Raw genomic sequence first — 26,252 nt, 5'->3', positions numbered from 1 at the left:
TCCCCTCTGATCAGGGCACAGCAACAGCTCCAGCCGCTCTGTTCTGTTGGCCTCTAAGGGCCTTCTCTGCCAGGCTCTGGGCTATGGGTACCGTAGAAGAGGCAGGGAGTTCTTAATTCATCTTACAGACAATTCAGGCCATAAGAATTTTTTTGTAAGTGCAAGAAAGTTTATAGATGTTTTAAGGGGACAGAAGGAATTTACATTTAGACAGTTTAAAATAAAGTATGAAGCTTTCTACTTAAAGTTCTCCTGTTGCCATCAGACAATAAGAATTTAGAAGGGAGACAGGGTATCCTAGGCTGTGCGCTCAGGGGAGGAGATGAAACCTCAGCTTGAGCCTTAAAGGCAAGTAGGATTCTGGTGGAAAGGTGAGGAGGGGCACAGGCATGCGAGGTGGTGGCCTGGCTTCCTCTGTCTTCCCCAGATTGGTGGGTGTTTCCAGAGGTGGCCTGGGTGAGCGGCCCTCATCATGGTTTGCTGTTCTGTTGCAGTGCAGGTGAGAGAGCCATCCCTGATTCTCATGCCTGCTCCCCTTCCCGGGGCTGTTTCTCTCCACCAGGGTGACGGACGAAGTTTTTAACTTTCTGCTGGTGTGGTATTACTGTACCCTGACAATTCGGGAGAGTATTCTCATCAGCAATGGCTCAAGGTAATTGGGGGCCCGGCTTTGAGGGGGGGGCATAGAGGGGCCAAAGGGAGATCTGTCATGGAAGGGATGCAGGTGAGGGCTGTTGACCTCAGCCTGTGTTCCCTTCCTCCATGGAGGGGAGAGGTGTCCGTGACTTCAGAGCCATGGAGGAGGAAAACTGTGTCAGCTGCTGCAGTGTCCCCTCCTGTGGTCCATCTCCTGCTTACAAAAAACTCTAACTCAGATGGGTTTAACACAACAGGAAATTTGTTTTCTCATATCAAGGAACAGGTCCGTTGGGACTGACTTCAGATCAAGCTTAGTCTAGGTGCTCATACAGTGGCATCAGGACCCACTTTCTCTCCACCCCTCACCTCTGCTGTCTACTGCGCTGTCTTCATTCTCAGGCTCCATGCAGAGGCACCCTGGAGCTCCAGGCCCACATCTTTATTTCTAGCATTCCCAGCGAAATAGGGCACATTGCTGTCTTCCAAGGGTCTCCCTGGGTCACATGGGCACTTGCAGAACTGATGCCTGTCTCTGAACCAATCACTGTGGCTGGAGAATGCACGGCTGTGATTGTTCGAGCTTGAGCCTCACGTCTGCCCCTGGTGACAAGAGTGGATAGTCCCCCATAGGGAGTTGGGGAGGATGGAGGACACGTGGTGAGGGGCTTGGTTCAAATCTGCCCTGTTACCCAGGTGGTGCTGAGAAGGAAGACGGCCAGACTGGGGGTGAAGCTTCCTCAGTTCTAATCCCACTGCTGTTCCCAAGCAGCTCTGCAGCCCTGGACAACTGATGTCCCCTCTCTGGGCTATTTCACAGCCCTCTGGGGGGAGTGTGCCTCCATGGTGCTGAGTGAATCACACAACCAAGGGTCCCCACCTCTGAAGGCCTGCAAATACAAGGAGCCTCTCTATTTTGTTATTCTCCTTTCTACCTCTCCTATCTCTGAGTGGAGAGTCTGGGGGCCCAGTTAATACCTTAGACTTGGCACCTACAGGACCCATTCTCCATAGGTCTGATTCCTTTTTGGGGTAGCTGTTTCATCTGTGTGTGCCATGCTTGTTCCGTGTTTTTCCCTGAAATGGAAAGTAACAATCTCCCAGCCCCTTCTTGCTTCCTTCCTCCTGGACACTAGTAAGGAATTGTTATGAACTATGCATTTAGGACTGGGGGCATACTGCAAACCCCTAAATAATTTGCCACCTTTTCACTTTTCTGCCCAGTGTTCTCTTATGGCAGATCCCTGCTCTGCTGGGCCTTAGCCTGAAGGTAGAGCCTAGAGGTAAGGACCAGGGGCCCAGTGATTTTTAGTTATACAGCCCTATAGCCTGTAGCCTGTTAGAAGAGATCAGTGTTTCTCAAACAGCATGCATTCTTGACCCATCCTTGTCATTTTTACCTTTTCCATGTACCATCTGGATGATAATTTTCACATTTTAAAGCAACCTCTCCCCCCCCTTTTTTTTTTCTAACTTAAGTACTAGTTTATTTTAAAAGGAAATTTTATTTCATCACCATACATGGAAAACCAGCATTAGTTGCAGGAAAGAGGAAGTAGTGTAAAAATATCCTTTTGTTTTCTTCATATAACTTATTGGAGTCAATTATTCTTGCTTCCGGAAGGCTCTGAGCCTGAGGCCTGCTATCTCTCTGTGCGTGCACATGTATGTAAAAAGGGAAGATTAGTGGATCTTGAGAGACATTTTTTTAAAAAGATTTTATTTATTCATGAGAGACACAGAGAGAGACACACACACACAAGCAAAGGGAGAAGCAGGCCCCATGCAGGGACCCTGACGTGGGACTGGATCCTGGGACTCCAGGATCAGGCCCTGGGCCAAAGGCAGATACCAAACTGCTGAGCCACCCAGGTGTCCCTTGAGAGGCATTATTGAAGAGACTCTCTCCTTGACTGAATCAGGAGAACAAAGAACTGAAAAGATGACCTCTCACCATGTGGTTCAGTATCAGCTAGTGTTACGTTGGAGTGTCATCTAAAACTTGGTGGTACATACCCCATGCTTTGGGAAACACTGAAGTAGAACATCTTACCAAATAAATAACATTTATAGTCTTCCTTAATTTTAGTGAATAGTATCTTTCTGCTTTTGGGTGTTGTCGGAGGGGAGCCAGGATGGTAGATAGTGGGGGAAGAGGGCCAAGGCAAGTGGCAAGGCCTCCTTGTCATGAATTCTCTTCCTGTCCCCATGGGGTTACTGTCAGTCTTAAGTTTTATCCTTCTGCTGGACTCATATTAAGAGTCTTCAGAGGCATGCTACAACTCTAACTGTAACTAACACATTAGTAAGAGTTACTCTGGTCAGCTCTTTAGTGTACAAGCTGTAGTGGGAGGGGGTGTGTGTGGTTACCAGGAGGAAAGGAACAAGCCTGAGTGGAGGTCCCTGCAAGTGTGGGGCACACCAGGAAAATGGGGAGGGGGACACTGGGGGACAGAAGTGGGGTTCCAAAGCCGGGCCTCATTTGCCTAACACTTCAGCAAGTATCTCAAGTCTTAATGGCACTGTTCCTGTGGACCTATCTCTCTGGTCTCACTTGGGGCAAGGATTTGGATGTGGTGGCATCTGGGATCTGGAATGGGTAGGGTAGGCTTGGTGCTTTATCTTCTGGAATGACTACAAGAGCTGTGGCTCATTAGCTCAGCACAATAATCAAATCAAGTTCCCTTGCAAACCCTGCAAATGAGGGAAACTACCTGATAGGAGTACACATGACGGGGATGGGGGAGAGGCATATATAGGCATACCTTGTCTAACTGTACTGTGCAGATAATGTGTGTTTTTACAAATTGAAGGTTTGTGACAACTTTGTGTCGAGCAGGTCTATCAGCACCATTTTTCTAACAGTATTTGCTCATTTTGTGTCTCATGTTTTGGTAATTCTTGTAGTATTTCAAACCTTTTCATTATTATTGTATGGTTATTAGTGATATGTGACCAGTGATTACAGTTCACTGAAAGCTCAGATGATGGTTAGCATTTTTCAGCAATATATTTTTATTTTTTTTAAATTTTTTTATTTTTTTAATTTTTATTTATTTATGATAGGCACCCAGTGAGAGAGAGAGAGGCAGAGACACAGGCAGAGGGAGAAGCAGGCTCCATGCCCTGGGAGCCCGACATGGGACTCGATCCAGGGTCTCCAGGATCGCGCCCTGGGCCAAAGGCAGGCGCCAAACCGCTGCGCCACCCAGGGATCCCTATATTTTTATATTAAGGTCTGTGCATTGGTTTTCTAGACATGCTATCGCAGACTTACTAGACTACAGTATAGTGTAAACATAACTTTGATAGGAAAGTTATAGAAAACCAGAAGTTCATTTGACTTGCTTTATTGCAGCGCCCTGAAAGTGAACCCACAAAACCTTTTAAGTATGCCTTATATTAATGGTTCAAGGAGGTGAAAAGGGCGCCAACAATGTTAACAGTCCTCCTCCCTGAAGTCTTGCTCCTTGGAAGCGCTGGCTTCCAGCATCCCAGGCCAGCATCGCACCAGCTCAGCAATCTCCTAGGAAAGGGGCTCTTTCCTCCGCAGATCCAGGTGTAATTCGAGGCAGCGTTCTGATTGGCTCGGCTGCCGAGATCACCTGCTCATCCCTGAGCTAATCGGTGCGGCCGGAGGGATGCAGAGTCCTGATTGGCTGCCTCTGAGTCACGTGCCCGTATGTCCCGTCATCTCGCCCTCAGCCACCCAGACTCGGTGTGGGGATGAGGTGGTTCACCCAAGGAGAAGCCTGGCGTGATACCAGAATGTGGGGATGGGGTGGAGGTGGGGTGATTGACAGAGAGGCAAGACAGCAGATGTCCTCTACACCCAGAATAAATAATGAATCAGGGATCGTGTTAGCTTCTCTGGACAGCCAGCCCATGGGTGCCTGGTGCCAACTGGCAGTTATAGGGGCCTTTCCTAGGATAAAGCCGTGCAGGGGTGGCCAGGATGGAGGGATCCACAGTGTGGAAGCCGGTCCCCCACCCACCCACGTGACCTGGAGCTCAAAGCCAGAAATAGTCTGCGGATGAATAGTTGCTGGTGCCTGCAAGTCGTGCACACGTGCAAACATGGCTAGGGTGTCCTGAAAGGAGGCGTGGTATCCTCGGACACAATTCCCAGATGCTAAGCCATGCTATTCCTACACGGTGCCTGGGTGTGTACCGCTCTTCATTGGGTATCTACCATCTGCTCATTAAATCGCCCATAAGCCCCTGCAAACTTTATTTCTTTGGTCACCCATTAGAGTGACCACTAATGGGTCTAAGTTTCTTTGAGGGTGATAAAAATGTCCTAAAACTGATGTAGTCATGGTTGTACAACTCTGAATATACTACCACTGACTTGTATATTTTAAATGGGTGAATTGTACGATATTTGAATTAAGTTATAGCAGAACAGTTGCATAAACACACATGTGCACAAAAGCAGCCCAGCACTCTGGCGTGTGCAGATGGATGAGGGAACTCGAGAACACCGTGCCAGGGAAGAAGCAATTTCTAGCCTTTCCTAGTACCGCTGAGCCCTGCTTACCGGGGGCATCTGTCAGAGCTGGGCTCTGGCTGCTGTGGCTGTGCAATGAAAAGCTGCTGCTCTGCCAGGCTTGCAGCACAGAGACTGCGTCTGGCTCTGGCCGCTCCCACACGGGGAGGGGGCATCTTTCAGGGGGGCTTTGGGGAATAGGACAAAGGAGCACAGGATTGGCCAAGCTTCCAGGGCTTGTGTGTGGCTCTGCGAGAACTTAGGGGGAAGTGGTTTCAGAGAGGCTTCTTGGGTACTCTTCAGGCTGAAAGTCTGAGGCTGGGGTTATCTGCCTCTTTCTGTCAGAGAATGAGAGCCAGGGGTCCTTGTAGACATTGACAGGCAACCCAGAGACATGGTGGGATGGGAGGAACCGGAATCAAAGAAGTGGGTGGATGTCCTACCGTGTTCCTCCATGCTGGTGGCATCAGACCAGCTGCTGCTTCATCAGCCACACCTCCTGGACATCATTTCAACATTTATTGCGTGTGTACTGTTTGCTGGGTGCTGTTAATGCTGGGAATAAAGAGCCATGTGAAACCTTGTTTCTAACCATAATGCTTGAGGCCTCTGCAGGCCATGCCTGCACCCCTGATTTATGTCCAGATCTATTGTGGGACTGCAAAGAGGAGAGATGAGTAAGATCCAGTCTCTGCTCATGGGATCTGCATTTTGGTTGGAAGGTTTTAAGGCCACTCAAACCTGCTTATTAGGACAATCCAAATTAAGACCTCAACAACACACTAATTTTCACTAATAAGATTGGCAGAAAATTTAAAACTTGGAATCTAGCATTAGTGAGGGTTTGGGGAACCCAGTTTCTACTGCTTAGTCCTTGGGAGGAAGGAGTCCTGCTGCTCCCAGGCTGCATTTGGCAAAGCAGATCGCTGCCACATTGTGTTCTCTGCCACAGAGTTCTGAGACAGGGGCTGGACAGGCCAGGAGAGGTAAAGGTTTGAGGGTCCAACTTTCATCCTAGGCTGGAACCTTAACACTGAGGAGGGGGTGCCAATGAGGCTCCCTCCCCTGCTGTGAAGTGAGAGCCCTTAAGGGGGTACTGGGTTCTGAAAACGGTTCCCACAGCTTCTACACTGGACACACAAGGGCCAGGGTTGGGCCAGGGCCTGCTGTAGGTAGAGGAGCAGATGAGCCCGGGTCGTGGGCTCCCAGGGAGAAAGTGCATCTGGGATGATGAGATGCTGCGAGGTCAGTGTGTGTGTTCTTTCTCTGTGTCTGCAGGATAACAGAGGTAGCTACAGCTCTGTGCGAGTGTGGGTGTGTGGGCTGTTTATTCAACACACTTACTGAACACCTGCTCTGAGCCAGGTGTCACAGATACATCAATGAAGAACACAGACAAGATCCCTGCTCTTCTGATGTTTACATTTAAGGGGGAAAAGGGTTCAGAGTACACATGAAGGGAAGAAATGAATAATTTCAGACAGTGGTAAGCACCACAAACAAAATAAAACAGGGTAATGTGATCCAGAGTGGGGCTGCCTGGCTGTTTTAGATAAGGTAGTCAGAGAAGGCCTTTTGGAGGAGTTGACAGTTGGTCCAAAACTTGAATTTGGACCAGGAGCCAGGCAGGCCAAGTTCTCAGAGCAGAGAGAATAGCTAGTACAAAGTCCCTGTTGGTCTGCTTGGGCTGCCGTGACAAAATACCACAGGCCGGGGGAGCTGAAACAACAGAAATCTATTTTCTCACAGTTCTGGAGGCTAGAAGTCCAAAATCAAGGTGCCAACTCCATTGGTTTCTCCTGAGGCCTCTCCTTGGCTTGCAGAACCCACCTTGTCTTCATGTGGCCTCTTCTCTGGAGCATACCCACCCCTGGTGTCTCTTCCCCTTACATGGACCCCACCCTGTTGGATGACGGCACACCCTCAGGATGTCATATAACCTTAATTATCTCTTTAAAGTTCCTGTCTTTGAATACAGTTACATTCTAAGGTACTAGCTAGCCCTAAGGGAGTTAGGGCTACAACATAGAAACCTGGGCGGGGGTGGAGGGACACATAATTCAGTCCATAATAGGCCCTGAGGTAGCAGTGGGCTTGGCAGGTTCAAGGAGAGGACAGGGAGATGGGGCTTGAAGTTGGGGTGTGGTGAGGGACGTGCTTAGGGCCACGGGAAGCCATTGGAGGCCCGAGTGCTTCTGTGGGTCTCCTGGCTAATCTGCGAGTGGTTTGTGTGTGATTGTGTAGCTCTGGGGGACAGAGGAAAGGCTGAAATCATGGCATGGATCTATTTCATGGCTGCAGAGTAGCCCATGCACACATGCATGGGCTCATAGACTGGGAATGAGCCACCTGTGTTTCCCTCCACACCTGAACTCCCTCTCCTTTTCTTCTCCAAGAATTAAAGGCTGGTGGGTGTCTCATCACTACGTGTCCACATTCCTCTCTGGAGTGATGCTGACCTGGTGAGTGTCTCATGGGGGCCCGTGAATAGGGAGCTGGCAGTGGACGAGAGGGCACCTTCGAGGCTCCTGGCCTGGGCTGACTTCTGGGCCAAGGAGGAAAGTGTGAGCTTACAGCCAGCCGGGAGGCAGGGATCCCCTAGGCCAGCTGGGAGGTTTCTGGGGGTGTTCCGTTGGCCTGCTAGTGGGGACACAGCTGGCAGGGAGCAGTGACAGAAAGAGGACACAGATGAGGCTCCAAAGGAGACAGACAGAGGGAGTGGGGATCAGCAAGAATTTAGGCTTCAGAATGATGATCCAGGCCCCCTGCTTCTAGAATGGGCTTAAAGAACAATGACAAAAGTAACCTGGCCCAGCCCCAGGGACACTGGTGCAGAAATCAGGACCTCCATTTAATTTTATTTATTTTTTATTTTTTATTTTATTTTTTCCATTTAATTTTAAAAGCTTTTCTTCTTGAGGTGCCTGGCAGGCCCAGTTGGAGCATCTGACTCTTGATCTCGGGGTCACGAGTTCAAGCCTCATGTTGGGTGTAGAGATTACTTAAATACGTTTTGTAAAATTTAATTATTTTTTAAAGGATTTATTTATTTATTTACTTACTTACTTATTTATTCATTCATGAGAGACACAGAGAGAGAGAGAGAGAGGCAGAGACACAGGCAGAGGGAGAAGCAGGCTCCATGCAGGGAGCCTGACATGGGACTTGATCCCGGGACTCCAGGATCATGCCCTGGGCTGAAGGTGGCACTAAACCGCTGAGCCACCTGGACTGCCCAAATACTTTTTTTTTTTTTTTTTTTTAATTAAAAGCTTTACTTCTCTTAGCTGGAATAGAGAGGGGCAGGGATGAATGTCTGATTTCACAGCATACCTCACCTTTGCTTTCCCCACTTCTTTGCAGGCCTAACGGACTGATTTATCAGAAGTTTCGTAATCAGTTTTTAGCGTTTTCCATTTTTCAGAGTGAGTGCCTCTTATCTAGGTTTGGGGAAGGGAACACAGTTTCCTGGGGCTTTTGCCTTGGAGACCCCTGTCATCCCTCCTCCCTTGTAAGGGGTGTGTCTATGGAAGGAAGCTTGGGGCAGGGGAGGGTCCCAGAAATCCAGCAAAGGGACGTCTGCCCCCAGATCACCACCGATTCCTGGGGGAGGGGCGGCCTGACCACCCTCACCCCTAGGAGCCCCCATCACTGCCTTTTCTTCCCTGTGTCACAACTGGGCCCATGGTGATGTTTGGGAACTGAGTGGTATTGGGGGCACTACCTCAAAATGGAAATAGAGTATATGTTCTTTTTTTCATTTAAGAACAGCTCTGGCTTGGGGCTTCTGGCTGGCTCAGTCGGTAGGGTGAGTGATTCTTGATCTTGGGGGTGTGAGTTCAAGCCCCACATTGGGTATAGAGATTGCTTAAAGGTAAAATCTTAAAAAAAAAAAAAAAAAAAAAAAAAAAAAAAAAAAAACAGCTCTGGATTTATATGAGTGAATTGGTCCTAGGGGTCCCCTCTGAGAGGAGTTTGGATAGTTGGAGATAGGGACAGAGTTTTGTTTTTTACCAAATACCTAGTTGTTCCCTTTGAATTTTATTGTGTGCATATAACTGATACAAAAATACAATTTAATTGTTTTTAAAGGTTTATTTATTTATTCATGAGAGACACGGAGAGAGAGAGGCAGAGACACAGAGAAGCAGGCTCCATGCAGGGAGCCCCATGCGGGACTTGATCCCGGATCCCGGGATCATACCCTGATTCGAAGGCAGACACTTAACCACTGAGCCACCCAGGTGTCCCCCACAATTTAATTTTTAAGGAAAACTCTAACAAAGCCGAGAATGAAAATTATATATAATCTCACCCTTAGAAGTGATCACTGTTAATAGATTTAAGTCCTTTCATTTATTCATATATACGTATATACTGCATTTTGTAGTTTATAAATCTGGGATCTCTATACATATAGCTTTGCGTATAACCTGTTATTTTCTTTTAACAATAATGATGGTTTTTTTTTTCTGTGTCAATACATGGCATTCTGTCTCCTCATTTTTAGTAACTACTAAGTATCCCATTTTATGAAAATGTCTCTTGCTGTCTTGGCATTACACACAGCTCCCAGCATGGTGCCACCATTCCAGCGAGCATCTGTTCTAGAAGTTTCTAACCTCATTGGTGCTTAGTTGGGTCTTCAGATAACCGGCTCCCATTGTATTCTGGATAAGGGATAAAGTAGGTTCAGGCTGAAGTGTGTGTGTGTGTGTGTGTGTGTGTGTGTGTGTGTCTCTCTCGGGCTGAGAGGGTTGCACCCTCTGGGCATGGAAGACCCCTGAGTCTGCACGGAGGCACCCAGTCCTCCAGACCCTGAGCTGGGCGCTGTGCTCCCCCTGCAGGCTGTGTCCAGTTCCTGCAATATTATTACCAGAGGGGCTGCCTCTACAGGCTGCGCGCCCTGGGGGAGAGGAATCACCTGGACCTCACCGTGGGTGAGTAGCCCAGCCTGGGGAGGGGTGGGGGGGTGGGGGACAAGTGCTGGTCCCTCCCTGCTCCCTCAGACCTCACCACTAACTCCCAACACTGGGAGCACGAGCCAGTAAGAAGGTAACAAGACCTACCATCCACAAAGCCAGGGCTGCCAGCCTCTACTTAAGTTGCTTTTCATAATTCATGATGGATTCTGTTCCAGCCAACAAGCCTGAGGCCAGCTGTGTGCCAGGCCTTGATGCTAGCTTCTGTCTTACTCTTATTTTTTAAAAATTTATTTATTTATTCATGAGAAACACAGAGAGAGAGAGAGAGAGAGAGAGAGAGGCAGGCAGAGACACAGGCAGAGGGAGAAGCAGGCTCCATGCAGGGAGCGTGATGTGGGACTCAATCCTGGGTCTCCAGGATCACACCCTGGGCTGAAGGCAGGCGCTAAACCACTGAGCCACTCAGGGATCCCCTGTCTTATTCTTTTTAAATGTCTATTTTTTTGCCTGTGTTTTGTAATATACATAATTATATAAGCATAGTGTTGTTGTGCATGTATAATATGCCTACATATAGGGACGCCTGGGTGGCTCAATCTGTTAAGCATCTGACTCTTGATCTCAGCTCAGGTCTTCATCTCAGTGTCATGAGTTAAAGCCTTGAGTTGGGCTCTATGCTGAGCCTACTTAAGAGGAGTAATAATAATATGGCTACATATAAATATGTATAGACACATACACATATATACATCGGGAATGTGTACTAGACTATTATATATATTTTTTTTTTTTTTTGAGAGAGAGAGCGAGAGAATGTAGTGGGGAGGGGCAGAGGGAGAGAGAAAATCTTAAGCAGACTGCACGCCCAGCTCAGAGCCTCACACAGGGCTCGATCTCAAGACCCTGAGGTCATGACTTGAGCTGAAATCAAGAGTCAAAAAAAAAAAAAAAAAAATCAAGAGTCAGATGCTTAACTGACTGAGCTACCCAGGCACCTGTGTGCTTAACTTTTTTTTAACTCATGGATCAAGTCCCCAGTCAAAAGAGCTTAGAGAGCTCTTGTCTCAACTTTCACAGGAAACTAATAAAATTCTGTCATCTTTTGAGATGGTCATTTCAACTGAATTACTCTGCAGAGTAGGCCCTACTTTGTCAAGATGCAGTTGAAGTGATACATGCAAAAGTCCATTTTAAAATGCAAAATTCTGGGATGCCCAGGTGGCTCAGTGGTTAAGTGTCTGCCTTTGGCCCAGGGCGTGATCCTGGAGTCCCGGGATCGAGTCCCACATCAGGCTCCCTGCAGAGGGAGCTTCTCCCTCTGCCTGTGTCTCTGCCTCTCTCTCTCTCTGTCTCTCATGAATAAATAATCCTTAAAAAACTGCAAAATTCTGTGCAAATTAAATATATGATTAAAAATCAGTGCCTGGCATGTTCGCTTTCTTTAAGTGTTGTCAAGCCCTAGGAGTTCATGGTGACTCGAGGCATGAGAGCAGTCATGCCTGTGACGGGTGTTCTACATGCTCTCTGGGTGGTGTTCATAGTTGAGTGTCACCCATTGATGACAGGTGAGGGCTCCCCCCCCCCCCCCCCCCGTGGCTAATCTCCGGAGACTGGCATGGCTTGGTGGTAGGTGCTTGGTGGGGCTGTGGGAGCAACTGAACCCCCTCACACAGACCCTTTACTTCCTCTTTCATCTCCACAGAAGGATTCCAGTCCTGGATGTGGCGGGGCCTCACCTTCCTTCTGCCTTTCCTGTTCTGTGGCCATGTGAGTCCCCTGGAGTTTGTGGGTATCCCCTGTTCTGGGCTGACCCCTGGGAACAAAAGGTCCTCAGGCCTCTCCCTCATTCACCAGCTGTCCCTGAGCTGAGCATCCCACAGGGTCCTGGAGCAGACATGGCCCCTGTCTGTGCCTTGTGCTCTGGGATGCTGAGGCAGGAGCCAGCAGTGGCCTGTAGCACCAGCATACTGAGCCCCAGATCTTCAGGCTGCTCTGGCCTGGTGGACACCAGAAGCTGGGGGCCTGGTCCACCCCCTGGGCTTCCCCATGTGGGTCTCCAGGGGAACCCGATGGGGTAAGTGGTGCCTGCCTCCTCTCTCTAGTTCTGGCAGCTGTACAATGCCATCACGTTATTTGAGCTCTCCAGCCATGAGGAATGCAGAGAATGGCAGGTATGGTGTGTGTGTGTTGGTGGGGCAGACGAGGGGTCCTGGGGAAGGCTGAGCCAGCTTCCTCGGCCACCCCTTTACTTCCCACCATGGGGCCCTGTGCCCTGAGCTCCCTGCTCCTGGGGCCCAGGAGACCCTAAGTGGTCTGAGAACCCTACTGAATGCTAGGGGGGTGTCCCCACCTCGGGGCCCTGCATGACCCTGAGGACTCATGCACTTGGTCCAGAGCCCTGCTTTCTATGGATGGAACTCTGCAGTTTGCCAGTGGCTTGTTCTAAGAGGGTTGCGAGGTCACAGAAGCAGCTGATCAAAGCTGGCTCCCCCTTTTCTTCCTTTCCCCTCCTCCCCCTGCCACCCTTCCCCCATCTCCTTGCATGGCCCTGCCCCTGCCAGGTGTTCGTGTTGGCGCTCACATTCCTCGTCCTCTTCCTTGGCAATTTTCTGACCACACTCAAAGTTGTGCACGCAAAGCTGCAGAAGAACAGAAACAAGGGGAAGAAGCCGTGAGCCAAGGGAACCTGATGTCCCCCGGCCCCCCGGGGTTCAAGACTGCAGGGGGTTCCAGCTGGCACCCTTGCTGGCTGCCGGGTTTTGTCCCCACAGTGACCGTGGTCACTGGCAGCAGCCAGCCCAGGGGCCAGCGCACGACTGTGAGAAGAGCCGAGGCCCGGGTCCCTGGCAGACAAGAGGAATGTGACTCCAGCCTGTTGGCACTATGTCCACCTGCTCCAGCCTCCCTATTTATGACCTATTTAACATGGCGGGGGCCTCCGGACTGCTCCCTAATCTGCAGTCTTCCCCCCCTGCCCTCCTGGTCAGGGCCAAGCCCTGGTCGGTCTTCCTGGGGTGGGGACGGGGGGAGCCCTAAAGACTCAGGGAGTCCCTCAAGTTGGGGTCTAGCTGTGCCTCGCCCGGGTGCCGACCTGCCACTTGCTGAGTCCCCAGCGGGTGGAAGGAAATGCCCGGTGTCCTGTGGAGCCTCCCTCCTCGGGGCACACTGCTCCTGCTGTAAGCTCTCCTGGCCGCCGCTGCCCCGTGCCGGGGGTATTTAAGTTCTCAGAGAACCGCTGTCTGTCTTGTGCTCTTTGCAATTCCTGAGTCTCCAGCCTGCCTGCCACCCCCGGGGAGAGCAGCTGCCCTGCTTCCCTTCCAGAGGGCTTGGAGGGGGGCGGGAGGGCTTGCTGCAACCACCAGGGGGCGTCCCAGCCCTGGCATCACTTGGGTAGTGTGAGGGCTTTTTTTTTTTTTTTTTTTTTTGACACTTCAGAGTTTGGCTTCCTGACCGCCACCCCTCAGCCCACTTCCCGCCACCCCTCAGCCCACTTCCCGGAATTCTTGCAGTGAGTACTCAGGGAGGGGGACCCAAACTTCAGCGCTGTTTGAGACTTAAGCCATCACAGAGGTCACCCACCCTCCACCTCCCTCCATTTCCCTCCTGTTCTGGAATGTGGTGGGGAGAGTCTGAGCAGGCTCCCTCCTGGAGGTGGCAGTTGGGAGGCTAGGACAAGTCTGCTGGTCACCTTGTATCCGATTCTCTATTTGTGGGGCAGGTGAAGAAGCTAGCAGGTTTGGTTGAGTGTTTTGCCACTGCTTCCCACACTGGCCTCAGTTACCCTTAACTACCTCCCTACAAACCCCTCTGACCAGAGTTCACTGGCCTCCATAGTCATGCTTTGGTCCTCAGGGAAGTTTAAGCTTTTTTCATTGTTACATTTTTAAAATAGGAAACTTCCCCTCCACCCCAGTAAGAGTCTACATAAAAACCTAGATTTCTGCTTCCCTAGAAAAATGGAAAGTTCTTGGCTAGGCTGAGCTGCCTGCCTAGGATGGGGTGCTTGCATTCTAGTGAGCCACAGACCCCAGCCCTCCCTTTTATACCTGTCCTGTTTCACTCCAGCCTGGGTCTTCTGAGCTGATTCTTAGGCACTTGGGTTTTTCCTAGACCAGGAGTCAACCAACTTTTTCTGCAAAGGGCCAGATCATCTGTCATAACCACCCAGTCTGCAGTTGTCGGGCAAAAGCAGCCAATGGATAAATAAATGGGTATGGCTGTGTCCCAACAAAACTTTATTTACAAAAACACACAGCTGCCAGATTTGGTCCATAGAGTATGATTAGCTTAACCTCTGCCCTATACCATCATTTGTCCACGAGGCCTTGGATTGAGTGCTCTTTTGACTCCCCAGGGCATGGCAGGGTGGGGTGAGGTGGGATGGGGTGGCATACGTAAGTCTTTCTCTAGCAGAGGACTTCAGAGAGGCTCAAGCTTAGTGGGGGCTGAGGCAAGAGATCCCTGGAGGGCAGGAGCCACCTCAAGCCATTATCCTGTATTCAGTTAACGCTAACTTGTGGCTCACTCAGGAAGCAAGCAGCTCTGATCTCTGGGGCATTAGAATCACCTGGAGCACTTGTTTAAAAACTCCTGGATGAAAAAAATAAAATAAAATAAATAAAAATAAAAACTCCTGGATGCCTCTGAACCCAGACCTTCCAGATGGTTCAGTGATTCTGTAGCTGGGGGTTGAGTGTTCTTGCAGGAGGCCAGGATAGTCTCAGCTTGGCAGAAGTGGAGGCTGTGAGGGACAGAGGGAGCTTGATGACTAAAATGAGTCAGTGCTGTTGTTTTGCAGATAGGGAAACCAGTCTAGAGAGGGCAGTGACTTGCCCACGACCACTCAGAACTGATGACAGTTTTCATCTTGAGCTTCCAGCAGTGGGGGCAGTGGGGGGTTGCAGGTGCCAAGCCCCTGAGCCAGGGTTGCCTGGGTGGTCCAGGGTGCTTTTTGAGTTTTTAGAATGTTTCTTCTCCCCCTCAGGCATGTGTACATGCCATTGCAGCTCTGGAAAGATGGCAGCCCAGCTGAAGTCCTGGGTGGGGGCGGGGGCCAGCCCCCATGTCCGGGGCTGGTGCCTGTGTTGTCCCGATAAGTCCCTGTCCCATTGTGGCCCCAAGTTCCTGGAGGAAAGCAGCCAGAAGTCGGAGGATGCAGCAGTTGCCTATCTCAGGAGCCCAGGGAGGCGGGTGACACAGGAGCAGTGGGTTTGGGGACTGTGTGGAACGCTGACAAATCCATTTATCCACGTACCAGATGTAGTTCTTTGTTTCAAGCATCGGTCTGCAGGACCTATCGGTGTGCGATGGGACACACATGGCTGCGGGGAGGCTGTGTACTCCTGAGTCCTAGGGACAAACGCTGGATCTGGGGTCTGGAGGGGCTGAGTCCAGCATCCTCACCCACCTCCATGCCGGCCCACCTCCAGTGTAAACCCGGAGGTGATTTCATGGTCAGAGCCCCAGCTGAGAAAGGAGACATCTCCAGAATGTTCTAAGAGTCTAGCCACAGGCTCCAGGCACGGGGAAACACCCAACTCCAAGTGTCCTTGGAAAGCTGGCGATAGGACAGGTTCTGGGGGTACAGTCTGGGCCTGGCAGCCTGGGCCCCGTCAGTCTTGCACGTTGGGCTGGGAGCCCTGCCCAGAGGGGTCAGAGGAGCAGGCACAACCGGTGTTGTTTCTGCCGCTGTGCTTTCTTCAAAGCACTGAGCGCAACCTTGGCCGCTGCTCGGAAGACGTCCTCCACGTTCTCCCGAAACTTGGCAGAACATTCCAGGTAGAGCGCAGCTCGGATCTGTTCACAGGCGATCTGGCCCTGGGTAGGGGAGGGGCCTGCATTAGATGAGGCCTGGAGCCTGGGGCACCTCCTGACCCCCCACTCATGGATCTGGGGACTTGAAGCTGGCTTTCGGGGCTCTCTGGAGTGTGGAGCCCCCTCCTCCCGGTCCCAGGCCCAGCCCCCGCAGCCTGTGTGGATGGATGGGAAGGGCCTGTGGTGTGGCCTGAAGGCCAAGGGCAGCTGAGGGAAGCCCATCCCAGCCTCTGCCCTGCCCCCTGCTCTCATCCCTTGTCAGGGGAAGAGGGAGCTGCATCCCAACTCTCAAGAACTGGGCCCACTGGGCCAGCCATTGTGTCAGCTGGGCCTGTGAGAAGAGCTAGAGGCCTCCAGACACGGAGGGCTTCCTGCATGCCTCTCCCTTGTCCCTCCTCACAAGCTCCATGTAAGCAACAGAGCTGGGCGAGGACAGTAAAAACTAGCTCTCCTTCTAAAATTTACTTTTATTAGTACTTATTCCTTTTTATTAAACTTTCTTATTCATTTTCCTTTGTGTTCTTTTTATTGTCCCATGCTTCAGCCAGAAAGCTGCAGGGTCTGGTTTTGCCTGTGACTCCCGCGGGTCGGGGAACCCAGTGTTCGAACTAGGCCCACCCTCCCATCCCATGTGGCAGATGGAACAGGATGGTGGTTAAGGGCTCAGACTCTGGAGCCAGAGTGACTGGGACAGGATCCCGGCGAAGCTGCAGGTTAGCTGTGTGACTCTTAACCACTGTGTCACCTCCCTGGGTCTCAGTGCCCACCAGCCCCCTGTATGCTAACAGTCTGCACTTCAGGGTTATAAGGATTAAAGTGAAGTAGGGGAGGAGGGGGAGGAGGGGGGGGAGTACGAGGGTGGGGAGGGAGCAGAGAGGGGGGCCTCTCCCTGACCTGCATGTAGGTGATGGGCTCCAGCTGGGCGGCCCGGAGCTTCCGCAGCTGCTCCTTATCTTTGCGCAGGTCTGTCTTGCAGCCAATGAGCACCATGGGGGTCCCACGGCAGAAATGTGTGACCTCAGGGAACCACTGTGGAGGGAGAGGACATGCATGGGGCTGAGGCCAGATCCGTGGCCCCCACCCTTGAAGCAGACTGGCTGGGCCCCAGGCCTCACCTTGATGAGGACATTATCATAGCTAGTAGGGTTCATGACGTCATAGCAGATGAGCACAAGGTGGGTGTTCTGGTAGGACAGGGGTCGCAGCCGGTCATAATCTTCCTGCCCTGAAATGGGAAAGTAGGCAATGGGTAAGGGAGGCACCACCTCCTCTGTCCACCCGAGTCCCCCCTCTAGGCTCTAAGGGGTGAAGGGTTGGTGACTCTGTCTCTAAGGCCTCGGTGTGCTCATCTCTAAGACAGGTGGCAGCCCACAGTAGCCAAGATTACAGGGGATAAAACCCATGTAGTGCTCAGAACTGGATCTGATTACAGGGTAATCAGGGGAAGCTGGAGGAACTACTAGCAATTATGTCCATGGCAATTACCGCCCCCCCTGCCACCGGCCCTGGCACTCAGGTGGAAGATAACAGACTCAGGCCAAATCAGCTCCCCTTGATCAGGATCTTGGAGGGTACCCCCAGGCTGAGAGGTGCATGGCCTTGGGCTGCATTCCTCCTGCCCTTCAGGCAAACCCCTGGAGGAGAGTGGGGGTGGGGGGACCCGCACAGCTGCTGTCAGGCTTACCTGGGGAGACCCAAGGCTATGGGTGCTTGGCCCCTCCCCTGTACCACTGAATCAGACACCCAGGCTGGGTGTGGTTTTTTTTTGATGCTTTTTAGTATTAAAAAGTATTTTAATTATTAATTATTTGGTATTAAAAAGTATTTTTTACAATGAGGATTTCAAACTTGCAGAAAGGTTGTAAAAGGATGCCAAAAACTCCCTTCCTTGGATTCCTGAGTATTTACATTTTGTGCCACTTGCCCTTCGTATATGTAAACACTTGAACCGGTGAGAGTGAGGGGAGAGTGATTTCGGGCATTTTGCTGCTTCACCCCAGGATACTTCCCTCCGGTTTTCTAAGAAGAAGCCCATTCTATCACCGCCTGTAGCACAAATGTCAAGCTGGAGCAAACACCACCAGCGGTGTGCTCGAACCCAACCCACAGGCCCAGTTCAGATCTCACTGGTAATGGCCAATAGTAGTTTTGCCCTGGTCCAGAAGCCAGCCCAGGATGATGCACGTAGTCACCACACTAATAATATTTTATTATTCCCACAGTGAGAACTGAAGCCCCTTGGGCTCACTGACAACTTCCCAGCCACCTCTGCAAAGACAGAAATGTGACTTCCTTCCATTATATCAGACACAGAGGCCCAGGAATCCCTGCCCCTCCCCCTAGCCTGGGGGTGCCTGTGTGGTGCCAGCTTGCCCTCCGGCTCCCTCCCTGCCAACGCAAGGACAGGCCACATCCTGCTCCTGACCCCCAGCTGCTGCCAGGACACTGCCATACTCTCCCTTCCCACTGGCTCTCCCTCTTGATCCAGGACTCCTGACGGTGTGCAATGAACGGGACTCCCAGCTATGACAATGGCTAGGCCAGGACGACTCCATGCTACCATTTAGCCAGAGTCCTCCCAACACTGTGGAGGGGGTGAGGGGCTGTCAGGGCCCAGTTGACTCAGACTCTTCTGCCCTCATCACCAGAAGGCTGGAGAAATCCTTGTGCAATGGTGGAAACCTGGCCCAGGATGCTGTGCCAGCCCATCTCCTGCAAACCATCCCCTCTCCTGATCTTGGTCCATGTCTTTGTAGACCTATGCTGTCTGATAGGGTAGCTGCTAGCCCCATGTGGCTAATTTCAATGAATTAACATTAAAAATTCAGGTTCTCCGTTGCACTAGCTACATTTCTTTTTTAAGATTTTATTTATTTGTTCAGGAGAGACACAGAGAGAGAGAGGAGCAGAGACACAGGCAGAGAGAAGCAGGCTCCATGCAGGGATCAAGTGATTAATTGCCACGCAGGGCTAGTGGCTCCCGTAATGGGCAGCATGGGTGCAGGGCTTCCCAACACTGCAGAAAGTTCTGTTGGGCAGCATAGCACCATCATCGTCCAAGCCATGGCTGGTCTCCCATGATTGGCTGCTGCCCCTCAACAATCCTGTCTCCACCCAGCAGCTGGCTGAATCTAAGACATAAGATCTTGCCTCTCTACCCTCAAGTGAAAACTAACTTCAATAGCTCCCTACTGCCCTTTGTATAAAATCCAAACATCTCCCCAGGTGCCACATGACCTGGCACCCATGGACCCTGACCTTTCTCCTATGCTCCACCCCCCTCACCGTTTCTCAAACCCACCAAACTCCTGTGCCTCAGAGCCTTTGCACTTGCTGTCCTCCCACACCTGGAACACTTACCCTACTCCCTTCCCCCATTCTCTTCTTAGCATTTTATTTTAAAACATTCAGACTGAACATCCACATTATTTCCCTTTTCAGGACAAATAATGTCCTGAAATGTCAAATAAGGTCTTCTACTTCACAACACCAACACTTTATGGCTTATACACTTTATACAAAGTATACCCTATACACTTTGTCCACAAACGGTTAAGAAATCCTTACAGCCATCACCTGATGGAAGTGAATATTTCGATTTACACAGAAACTGAGCTTCAGAGAAGAGACCCCGCCAGGGCTCAACCCCCGGTTGCCAGTTGAGTGTTCCTTCTGCTGATAGGCAGCAATGCTCTATTTCACTTTGCATTGTGCAAACACAGGTTCTGAGCCTGAGGTATAAGGATGAGGTTCTGAATCCTGGCACAACATATATGTCTATTCCCTGTTAGAAATACGGTGGGAATGGACAGTAGTTGTAAAACGGGCCTCCTCATGCTCCAACAGCTCCCCTCATCTTGACTGGCTGGCTCCTCAGGGAGGACTGCCCCTGTCCTGGGCATCCACCATCTGTGCTCAGACACCGACTGGTCTACTGCCTGTCTCCCCAGGGAACATGTAAGCGCACAGGCACCATGTCTGTCCTTTGAAAAAAAAAAAAAAAATCATCCCTGGTGCCTAGTAGGCCTCCAGTCAAGCCTGGCCAGTGGTTGTCCAGAGCTGTTCAGCTCCCGTCAGATGCAGCAGAGACCAGGGCTGCAACGTGCCTGGGCGTTTAGCAACGCTGGCCTGTGAGGATTTCGGCAGAGCTGAAACGGGCAGAAGTTGGGCTGCAGTGGGTGAAAGGAGGAAGTCAGACTGGGCCTGACCACCTCCTCTACTCCCCGGCCCCAGGGGCCTCGGCCCTTGCCCATTGATCCCTCTTGCCCAGGCAGTAGCATGGCTCACTCCCTCCTTCCCTTCAAGTCTCTGTAGAAATGTCACCTCCCTCAGGAGAGCTTTCCTGACTGCTGCCCCACGCCTGACCACATTTTTATTATTCTTCTGAGTACATGTCGCTCCCTGATGTTGGGTTTCGGTTTGGTTTTGTCTCTGCTATGAGCACAGAAGTCCCTGCCGACAGGGGCCATCTCTGTACAACCCTCGGCTATATCCCCTGGGACACAGGTGAGCCCAGTAACTGGTGAATGAACGAACAAAGGAGTGGGTGGGTGAATAAGGTGAAATGATCATTTTGGCAAGGGCATTTCACTTCTAAAGCCTGTGTTAATTTAAGCAGCCACCCTGGGAGGTAAGCTAGTTGGAGGAAGTTCTTCCTGCTAGGAGCCCATGTGGCCAGAGGGCCCTTTCTCAAGGTCATGGACGGGTCCCTGCAAGCTGGAGCACCAGCTGGGCCCTCAACTCTTAAGGTCAGCTGCTGACCATGCCACTCTCAAATTGCCAAGAACTTTCTTAGGAAGACTTCTCCAGACTTCCCAACTGGCAATCAATCTCTGGGCCTTGTTTTCTTACAAATGATTTCCTCACCTGTGAAATAGGTATGTGAGGAGCAGGTGAGCCTTGAGAATAACACTAAGAAGAGTGAATGAATATCAACAATCCGTGCCGGCAAAGCTCCCTCCTTATGAAGGCTCGTGCTCCTCATGGCTTCACTTGAAGCCCACTGACTGCACTAACTCATCATTCCTCACTACAACGCTAAAAAGGTAGGGCTGTTGTTACCCCATTTTACAGATGCAGAAACTGAGGCACAGAGAGGTGAAGTGAATCACCTTGAGGTCACACAGCTAAATGGAAGCTCTGTTAAAGACAGATGACTGAAGGTGAGACTACTGGGGGTGCCTCTCTCTCAGTCTACTGCAGAGGGTGGGAAGAGGGCCTTACCCTACAAGCCCAAGGCCTGACCAAAAGGCTGCCAACACAGGTATCTCAAGAGAGGAGAGCTCTGGGAGGGGACGGGCAGCCAGCCCAGATCCTAGCTCCCTCCTCCAGGTTGCCTTCCTGGCTTGACTGTGCCTGGCTCAACTTTTCCCAAGATTCAGTGTGAACCTCCACGTGGGGACCGGGTCTACAAATGATGGATTCTTGGATGCTGTTGACCTCATGTCCCCTTGGGAGACGTGGAGTGTGGGAGAATTAGGCTAGATTCACATTCTGTGACCTGGGTGCCTTCCCTCACTGAGCCTCAGTTTCTTTATCTCTCAAAGAGGGTGATAACCCTACCCCTGATACTGGAAGTAAAGGAACCATAGACTAAGCAATGCTGGACAAAGGTGAAGGACTGCTACTATGGTTACTATTAAAACAGGAACTTCCAGGGGATGGGGACCTGGGATCTAACCCCAGATCTTTGAACCCACAAGCTTTAGGGGGCCCCCCAGCCACAAGGTGATACCATTATCCTCCCCCATTTACCCACACTGATGCCAAGGCTTAAAGGGGCCAAGTCACCGGTCTAGGGGCACACTAGGGCCCCACTCTGGCCTCTGCAGATGAGCTCACATGGAATTACGTGCAAAGGGATGCATTTATTTCTAGTGAGGAAAGGTTTTCTGGGCCACAGCTCCCCCTTGAAGTGGCCCATCTTCCTGACACCGGCAGGGCTGTGGGGCAGGGAGGAAGTGAGGTTCTTGCCTAGCATGAGGGTATTTCCTTTGTGGGAAGGACCTCTGTTGTGGCAGTCATCTTTCTAGGGGTAGGAGTCTCTAAGGCCTGGGGCTAGGTTGAGGAGAGGGTGTCTTTGGGCTACAGGGATCCCAAAATCCCCAGCAGTTGGTCCCCAGCTCCCATCAGGGCGTTGGTCAGGGGAGGGGCAAGGGCAACATGAGAAGGGGAAGCTGCAAGAAGAGGAACCCACTTATTGCTATTGGGGTCCGCCCACCTGGGTTTCCTCCCTGGTGGGTGGGGGGCAGGAGTAGCTGGGCTTTGGCAGCTCCCACCTGAAGCCGGAGTGTCTTGCAGCTTCAGCTCTTTGAGCCCCCAGAGCTCCTGGCTCCTAGACAGCCCTCTGGTCCTCGATTCCCCATCTCAGCAAAACTCCTTTGCCTCCCCCACCCCACTCATCCTATTGTTCCCATCTCAGGCTGGGAAGGGGCCTGTGGCTCCCCACTTCCCTGGCAACCCCCATTCCATCCTGTGCCACCCTAACCCCTGGACTTCACCCCAAGGCCCAGAGGGCTCCATCTCTGGTTGGTGTCTTAACATCCCACCTACCCCCACCTCCCCTCCACCCGGGAAACTTCAGACAGAACCACAGCTTCCTGCCGTCAAGGGTGTCAGGGCCCCCAGCAGGAGCAGCTGCGAGGGCAATACTGCTCACATTGCCCGCCTCCCCTTCACCTGTCAGCACTGAGAGCTCCATCACCCCTCCACCCACCCTCTCACCTCTAAGGAGTCTGTGTCTGCTTCCGTAGGATGGAGACAAGGCCAGACTGACCTCCCATGCAGACCCCTGTGGTCTGGTCCTGGGTATGGAGAAATTCAGCCTCCCAGGGGTCACCCCTGAACCAGAGCTCTGGTCACCGATGATTGGTTGGAAAGATACCACTCTGTACCACCCCCACCACAAGGTCTAGCTCATTAGGTTCCAGGACCTTCTACATAACATTTACTAGAGTTGTCTCCAGCTCAGCCACTCCCCTCACCCTCCTTAGTCTTTTTCTGTAGTTGGTCCCCTGGCCGGCCATCGTTTTCTGCCACTTATTTTTGTTCTCCATCCACCCACAGGTGGAGACGATCTCACTGCCTTTATCACACAGGCTATGCTCCAAGGGCGCCTCTGCATCTAAATATCTTCTGCATTAATTCTGTAGGCACCGTGCTGGGCACTGGCATATGAAAGAATGACCCAGTCTCTCCTTCATGTTCCTAGTGACAGGGCTTCCTGGGTCACAGTGACACACCCAGAAGGAGCAGCCACGTTTCTTTCTCCCTGAGTATTCCTTCTTGGGCTGTCCTGTTGACCATGAAGCCAATCTACTTCCCTAGGACTCCACTGAGTCGTTCAACCCCCAGTTCTGTTTCCTGCTTGCCAGTGTCCTGTGGGGGGGGCCGTGCGGGGGAGACTTAAAAATCATGACAACGTTTAGCCCTTCCCAAGAGCCGATCCCTGTGTTACATATCACATGGGTCTAATTTAATCCTCAAGACTACTTTAGCCCTCATTATGGATAAGGAAACTGAAGCCCAGGTGTCCCTGATGACACGCAGCCCAGGGAGCCAGCATCAAAGCCCAGGTCTGATTCCAAAGCATGTGGCAGGAAGATCATCATCGCTGTGGTGGCTATGTGCCTCTGATGACTGGGCCTGGAGCCCCTCCAATCCCTCCCACAGCAGCTGTGAGAGCAAAGCCTTCCTTATACCAAACAGAAACTTTCTAGAACCTCCACACAGCAGTCTGCCCTGATAAAATTCTTTTGAGCATCTTTCTCTGGGTGAGGCCACAAAGACCAGAAGTGGTCCCTGTGCCAGGTCCGATGGGGGAGGCTTCTATGAGCAGTGAAGCCCAGGGATCTGACAGGAGAGGCCCTGAGGGTAAAGGACAGAGGAGAATGAAAACCTGCCTGTGACTCTCCCTGCCTCCCCAGCACCCCACCCACAAAGCGGGGCTAATGGACCTGCCCCTCCCTGGGTCCCCGACAGGAAGCATGTGAAACTAAACGTGTAGCAGACACACTGTAAGTTTTACTGCTCTTATGGTTACGCCCCCAGGGAATTTCTCAGCAACCTTTGGCTTTCTTAGTTCACAGGGCTGGAAGCAGGGCCCTCATCCAACAAAGGGGGAGTCCTTTAGAAGCCACTACAGGGTGGACCCCACCATACAGTAAAGGCTGCCAAAATCAGGAACGGAAGAGGGGTCTTGGGATGGGACAATCCCTGTTCTGATTCTCTCCAGAGTGGAATGGGAGATGCTACTGGCAGACTTGGGGTGGGGGATGGGCTCCATCCAAGGCCAGTGGAGACTTCTCCTCATACATACAATGCTTGGCTGGCAGTGGACGGGGCACCTGATGACGAGCTTCCACGCAGGCCACTAAGCACTGAGTCACAGAGGTTGGGTGAGGTCCCACCTAGGGATCTTGACCTTTGTCCTCCAATGCTGGTTCAGCCCAGAAGGGGATTGATTAAGGGCAGGATGGAAGCTCCTTGAGGACACTCTGCCTTCCCCCCACAACAGCCCACAGCAGGGACTGATAACTGACGTGAGATTAGCATAAATCCACATGCCTTAGGAGCTGCAGGTGGCAGAGAGAACCTTATTCTGGACTTAGAGCTCTGTTCCTTCGCAGTGCTTGGTTTATCCCCAGGAAACCAGGAAGACACAGAATTGTAGCCAGAATCCTAGAATCACAGGCACAAAAGTGTAGACCACAGACTTGCAGAACTATGTACTGTAGCCCATGGAATCTCAGACGTGTGGAACTCATCATTTATGTCCACAGGACCCTGAAGCCTCAGGACTGTCAACCACAAAATCCTGGAGTCACAGGCTCTGATATGTAGCTCAGAGGATTCTAGAACCATAGGACCCAGAAATTCAGCCCACAGAATCCTAGCACCAGGGGACTCAGATCTGCAACCCACGGAATCTTCAGAGACCACAGCATGCAACACACGAAATCCTGGAACCATGGGAAGCAGAAGCGATGCCCACGGTTTTCTAGAACCAAAGGAGGGGAACGAAGCCGTGGGTTCTCAGCACTTAGCGCTAGGAGGATGGCCGAGGAGCTCACCTCATTCAAGTGCCCTCCCTTTCAAAGACGAGCGAGTGGGGCCCTCTGAGCCTCCAAGGCCGCCCTGCCAGCGCCCCTCCGCGACCGTCAGGGGTGATGGGAGGTCTGAGTCCCACAGAAGCTGGCGGGTGGGGATGCCCGGAGGGGGATACCCAAGCGGGGGAAGCCCTTGGAGCACCCGGGACCCTCGGTGCGCAGGCGCACTCACCCGCGGTATCGTACAGGTTCAGGGTCACCTCCTTGCTGCCCACAGTCACGCTGGCCGTGTATTTCTCGAACACCGATGGGGCGTAGTCCTGTCGGAGAGGGGTCGGCTGGTTCTCACGGGGGCCCGGTCACCCTATGCAGCTCAGCTCCCCTCGCCCGGCTGGACTCGAACTCCCGAGGGGGCGCCCCGGGGTGGCGACTGCCTCTCCCCGCGCAGGACGCCGGGGCGCCGGGGTCCAGGCTCGAGGCGAGGGGTGACGGCCGTCCGTCGCCCCCGGGGGCCCAAGCCCGTCTCCCCACCGCAGTCCGGCCCCCATCACTCCCGCGGCGGCCTCACCTCAGGGAAGGAGCCCTGGCTGTACACCATAAGCAGCGATGTCTTGCCGCAGCCGCCGTCGCCCACGATCACGATCTTCAGCTCCTTCCTGCCCGGGCCCGGGCCCGGGGCCCCGGGGGCGTCCATAGCCGCGAGCAGCCCGCACTGGCAGCCGCGCGGGGCAGACCGCGGGGGCTGAACAATCCGGGGCGGGGCCAGAGAGACCCCGCCCCCTGGGTGCCGGCAGCGCCTCCGCCAGGCAGCCGCCCGGGCCCACCTCCCGGCCTGTTTTCCTTTCCGTTAGGGCCCTGGCCCGCGCAGTTCACCTTTCATTCCCGGGGAAACAGACAACCGGGAAGCGGGGGCGCTCGGTCTGAAGCGCGGCTCCCGCTTTCCCGCCTGCACGTCAAGGCGCGCGCCCCCCACCGACCAGATTCGATCGTTTCCGCCGCTCCTCCGGGGCACCCCCGATTGGCAGGCCCCGCCTCCTGGCAGACGCCCTCCGATTGGCCGGCTCGGCCTCCCCCGTCGGACAGGGGCCCTTTGATTGGCGGACCGTTGCCCCAGCACCAGGGTTCCAGAAGCCTTCGGTCTCCAGCTCTAGGAGAAGCCCCCTAGGTCGCCCCGCCTCAGCTGCGTGGCCCGGGGCAGTCGGCTTCTGGGCCGTTTCCCCACGAGGTAGGTTGGTAACGCAGGGCAAGACGCCGGCGCGGGTGGGGCGGGGGGCGCGGCTGCCCACCCAGCCCAGCCCCACGGGCGCCAGTGGGGGTGCGGGGTGGGGAGTAGCAGTTCCC

General features: G+C 52.5%; 2 protein-coding genes across 8 annotated transcripts in view; one reads left to right on the top strand and one right to left on the bottom strand.

Moving 5' to 3' along the window:
* TMEM120B (transmembrane protein 120B) overlaps positions 1-16,376 on the top strand; it is a 47,747-nt gene extending 31,371 nt beyond the window's left edge. The window contains exons 6-12 of one of the 5 annotated variants that reach the window (XM_072802415.1): positions 563-652; positions 7,522-7,587; positions 8,489-8,550; positions 9,973-10,065; positions 11,753-11,817; positions 12,153-12,221; positions 12,612-16,376. In XM_072802415.1, the coding sequence (XP_072658516.1) occupies positions 563-652; positions 7,522-7,587; positions 8,489-8,550; positions 9,973-10,065; positions 11,753-11,817; positions 12,153-12,221; positions 12,612-12,725 (559 nt within the window). In that variant the 3' untranslated portion in view covers positions 12,726-16,376. Of the gene's footprint in view, positions 1-562; positions 653-7,521; positions 7,588-8,488; positions 8,551-9,972; positions 10,066-11,752; positions 12,222-12,611 lie in introns of all 5 variants that reach the window. The other 4 variants (XM_072802416.1, XR_012019167.1, XR_012019169.1 and 1 more) reach the window with 4 other exon arrangements.
* On the bottom strand, positions 9,201-26,156 carry RHOF (ras homolog family member F, filopodia associated). 3 transcript variants are annotated; one of them, XR_012019170.1, is made up of 7 exons: positions 25,480-26,156; positions 25,144-25,231; positions 16,980-17,089; positions 16,759-16,893; positions 14,618-15,867; positions 12,632-12,689; positions 9,201-9,795 (listed from the first exon to the last, which is right to left on the bottom strand). XR_012019170.1 is itself a non-coding variant. In XM_072802417.1 (5 exons), the coding sequence occupies exons 1-5, from the start codon at positions 25,603-25,605 to the stop codon at positions 15,703-15,705; spliced, it is 624 nt and encodes a 207-aa protein (XP_072658518.1). In that variant the 5' UTR covers positions 25,606-26,156; the 3' UTR covers positions 14,269-15,702. The 3 variants fall into 3 exon arrangements, 1 of the variants encoding a protein (XP_072658518.1); XR_012019171.1 differs by having other exon boundaries at positions 14,706-15,867; XM_072802417.1 differs by lacking the exons at positions 9,201-9,795; positions 12,632-12,689 and having other exon boundaries at positions 14,269-15,867.
* Positions 26,157-26,252: the final 96 nt, after the last annotated feature.

This window comes from Canis lupus, chromosome 27 (assembly GCF_048164855.1).
Source record: "Canis lupus baileyi chromosome 27, mCanLup2.hap1, whole genome shotgun sequence".
In the NCBI taxonomy this organism is placed as follows: domain Eukaryota; kingdom Metazoa; phylum Chordata; class Mammalia; order Carnivora; family Canidae; genus Canis; species Canis lupus.
The sequence above is the reverse complement of the archived record's forward strand: the minus strand, read 5'-3'. Positions and strand labels throughout refer to the sequence as shown.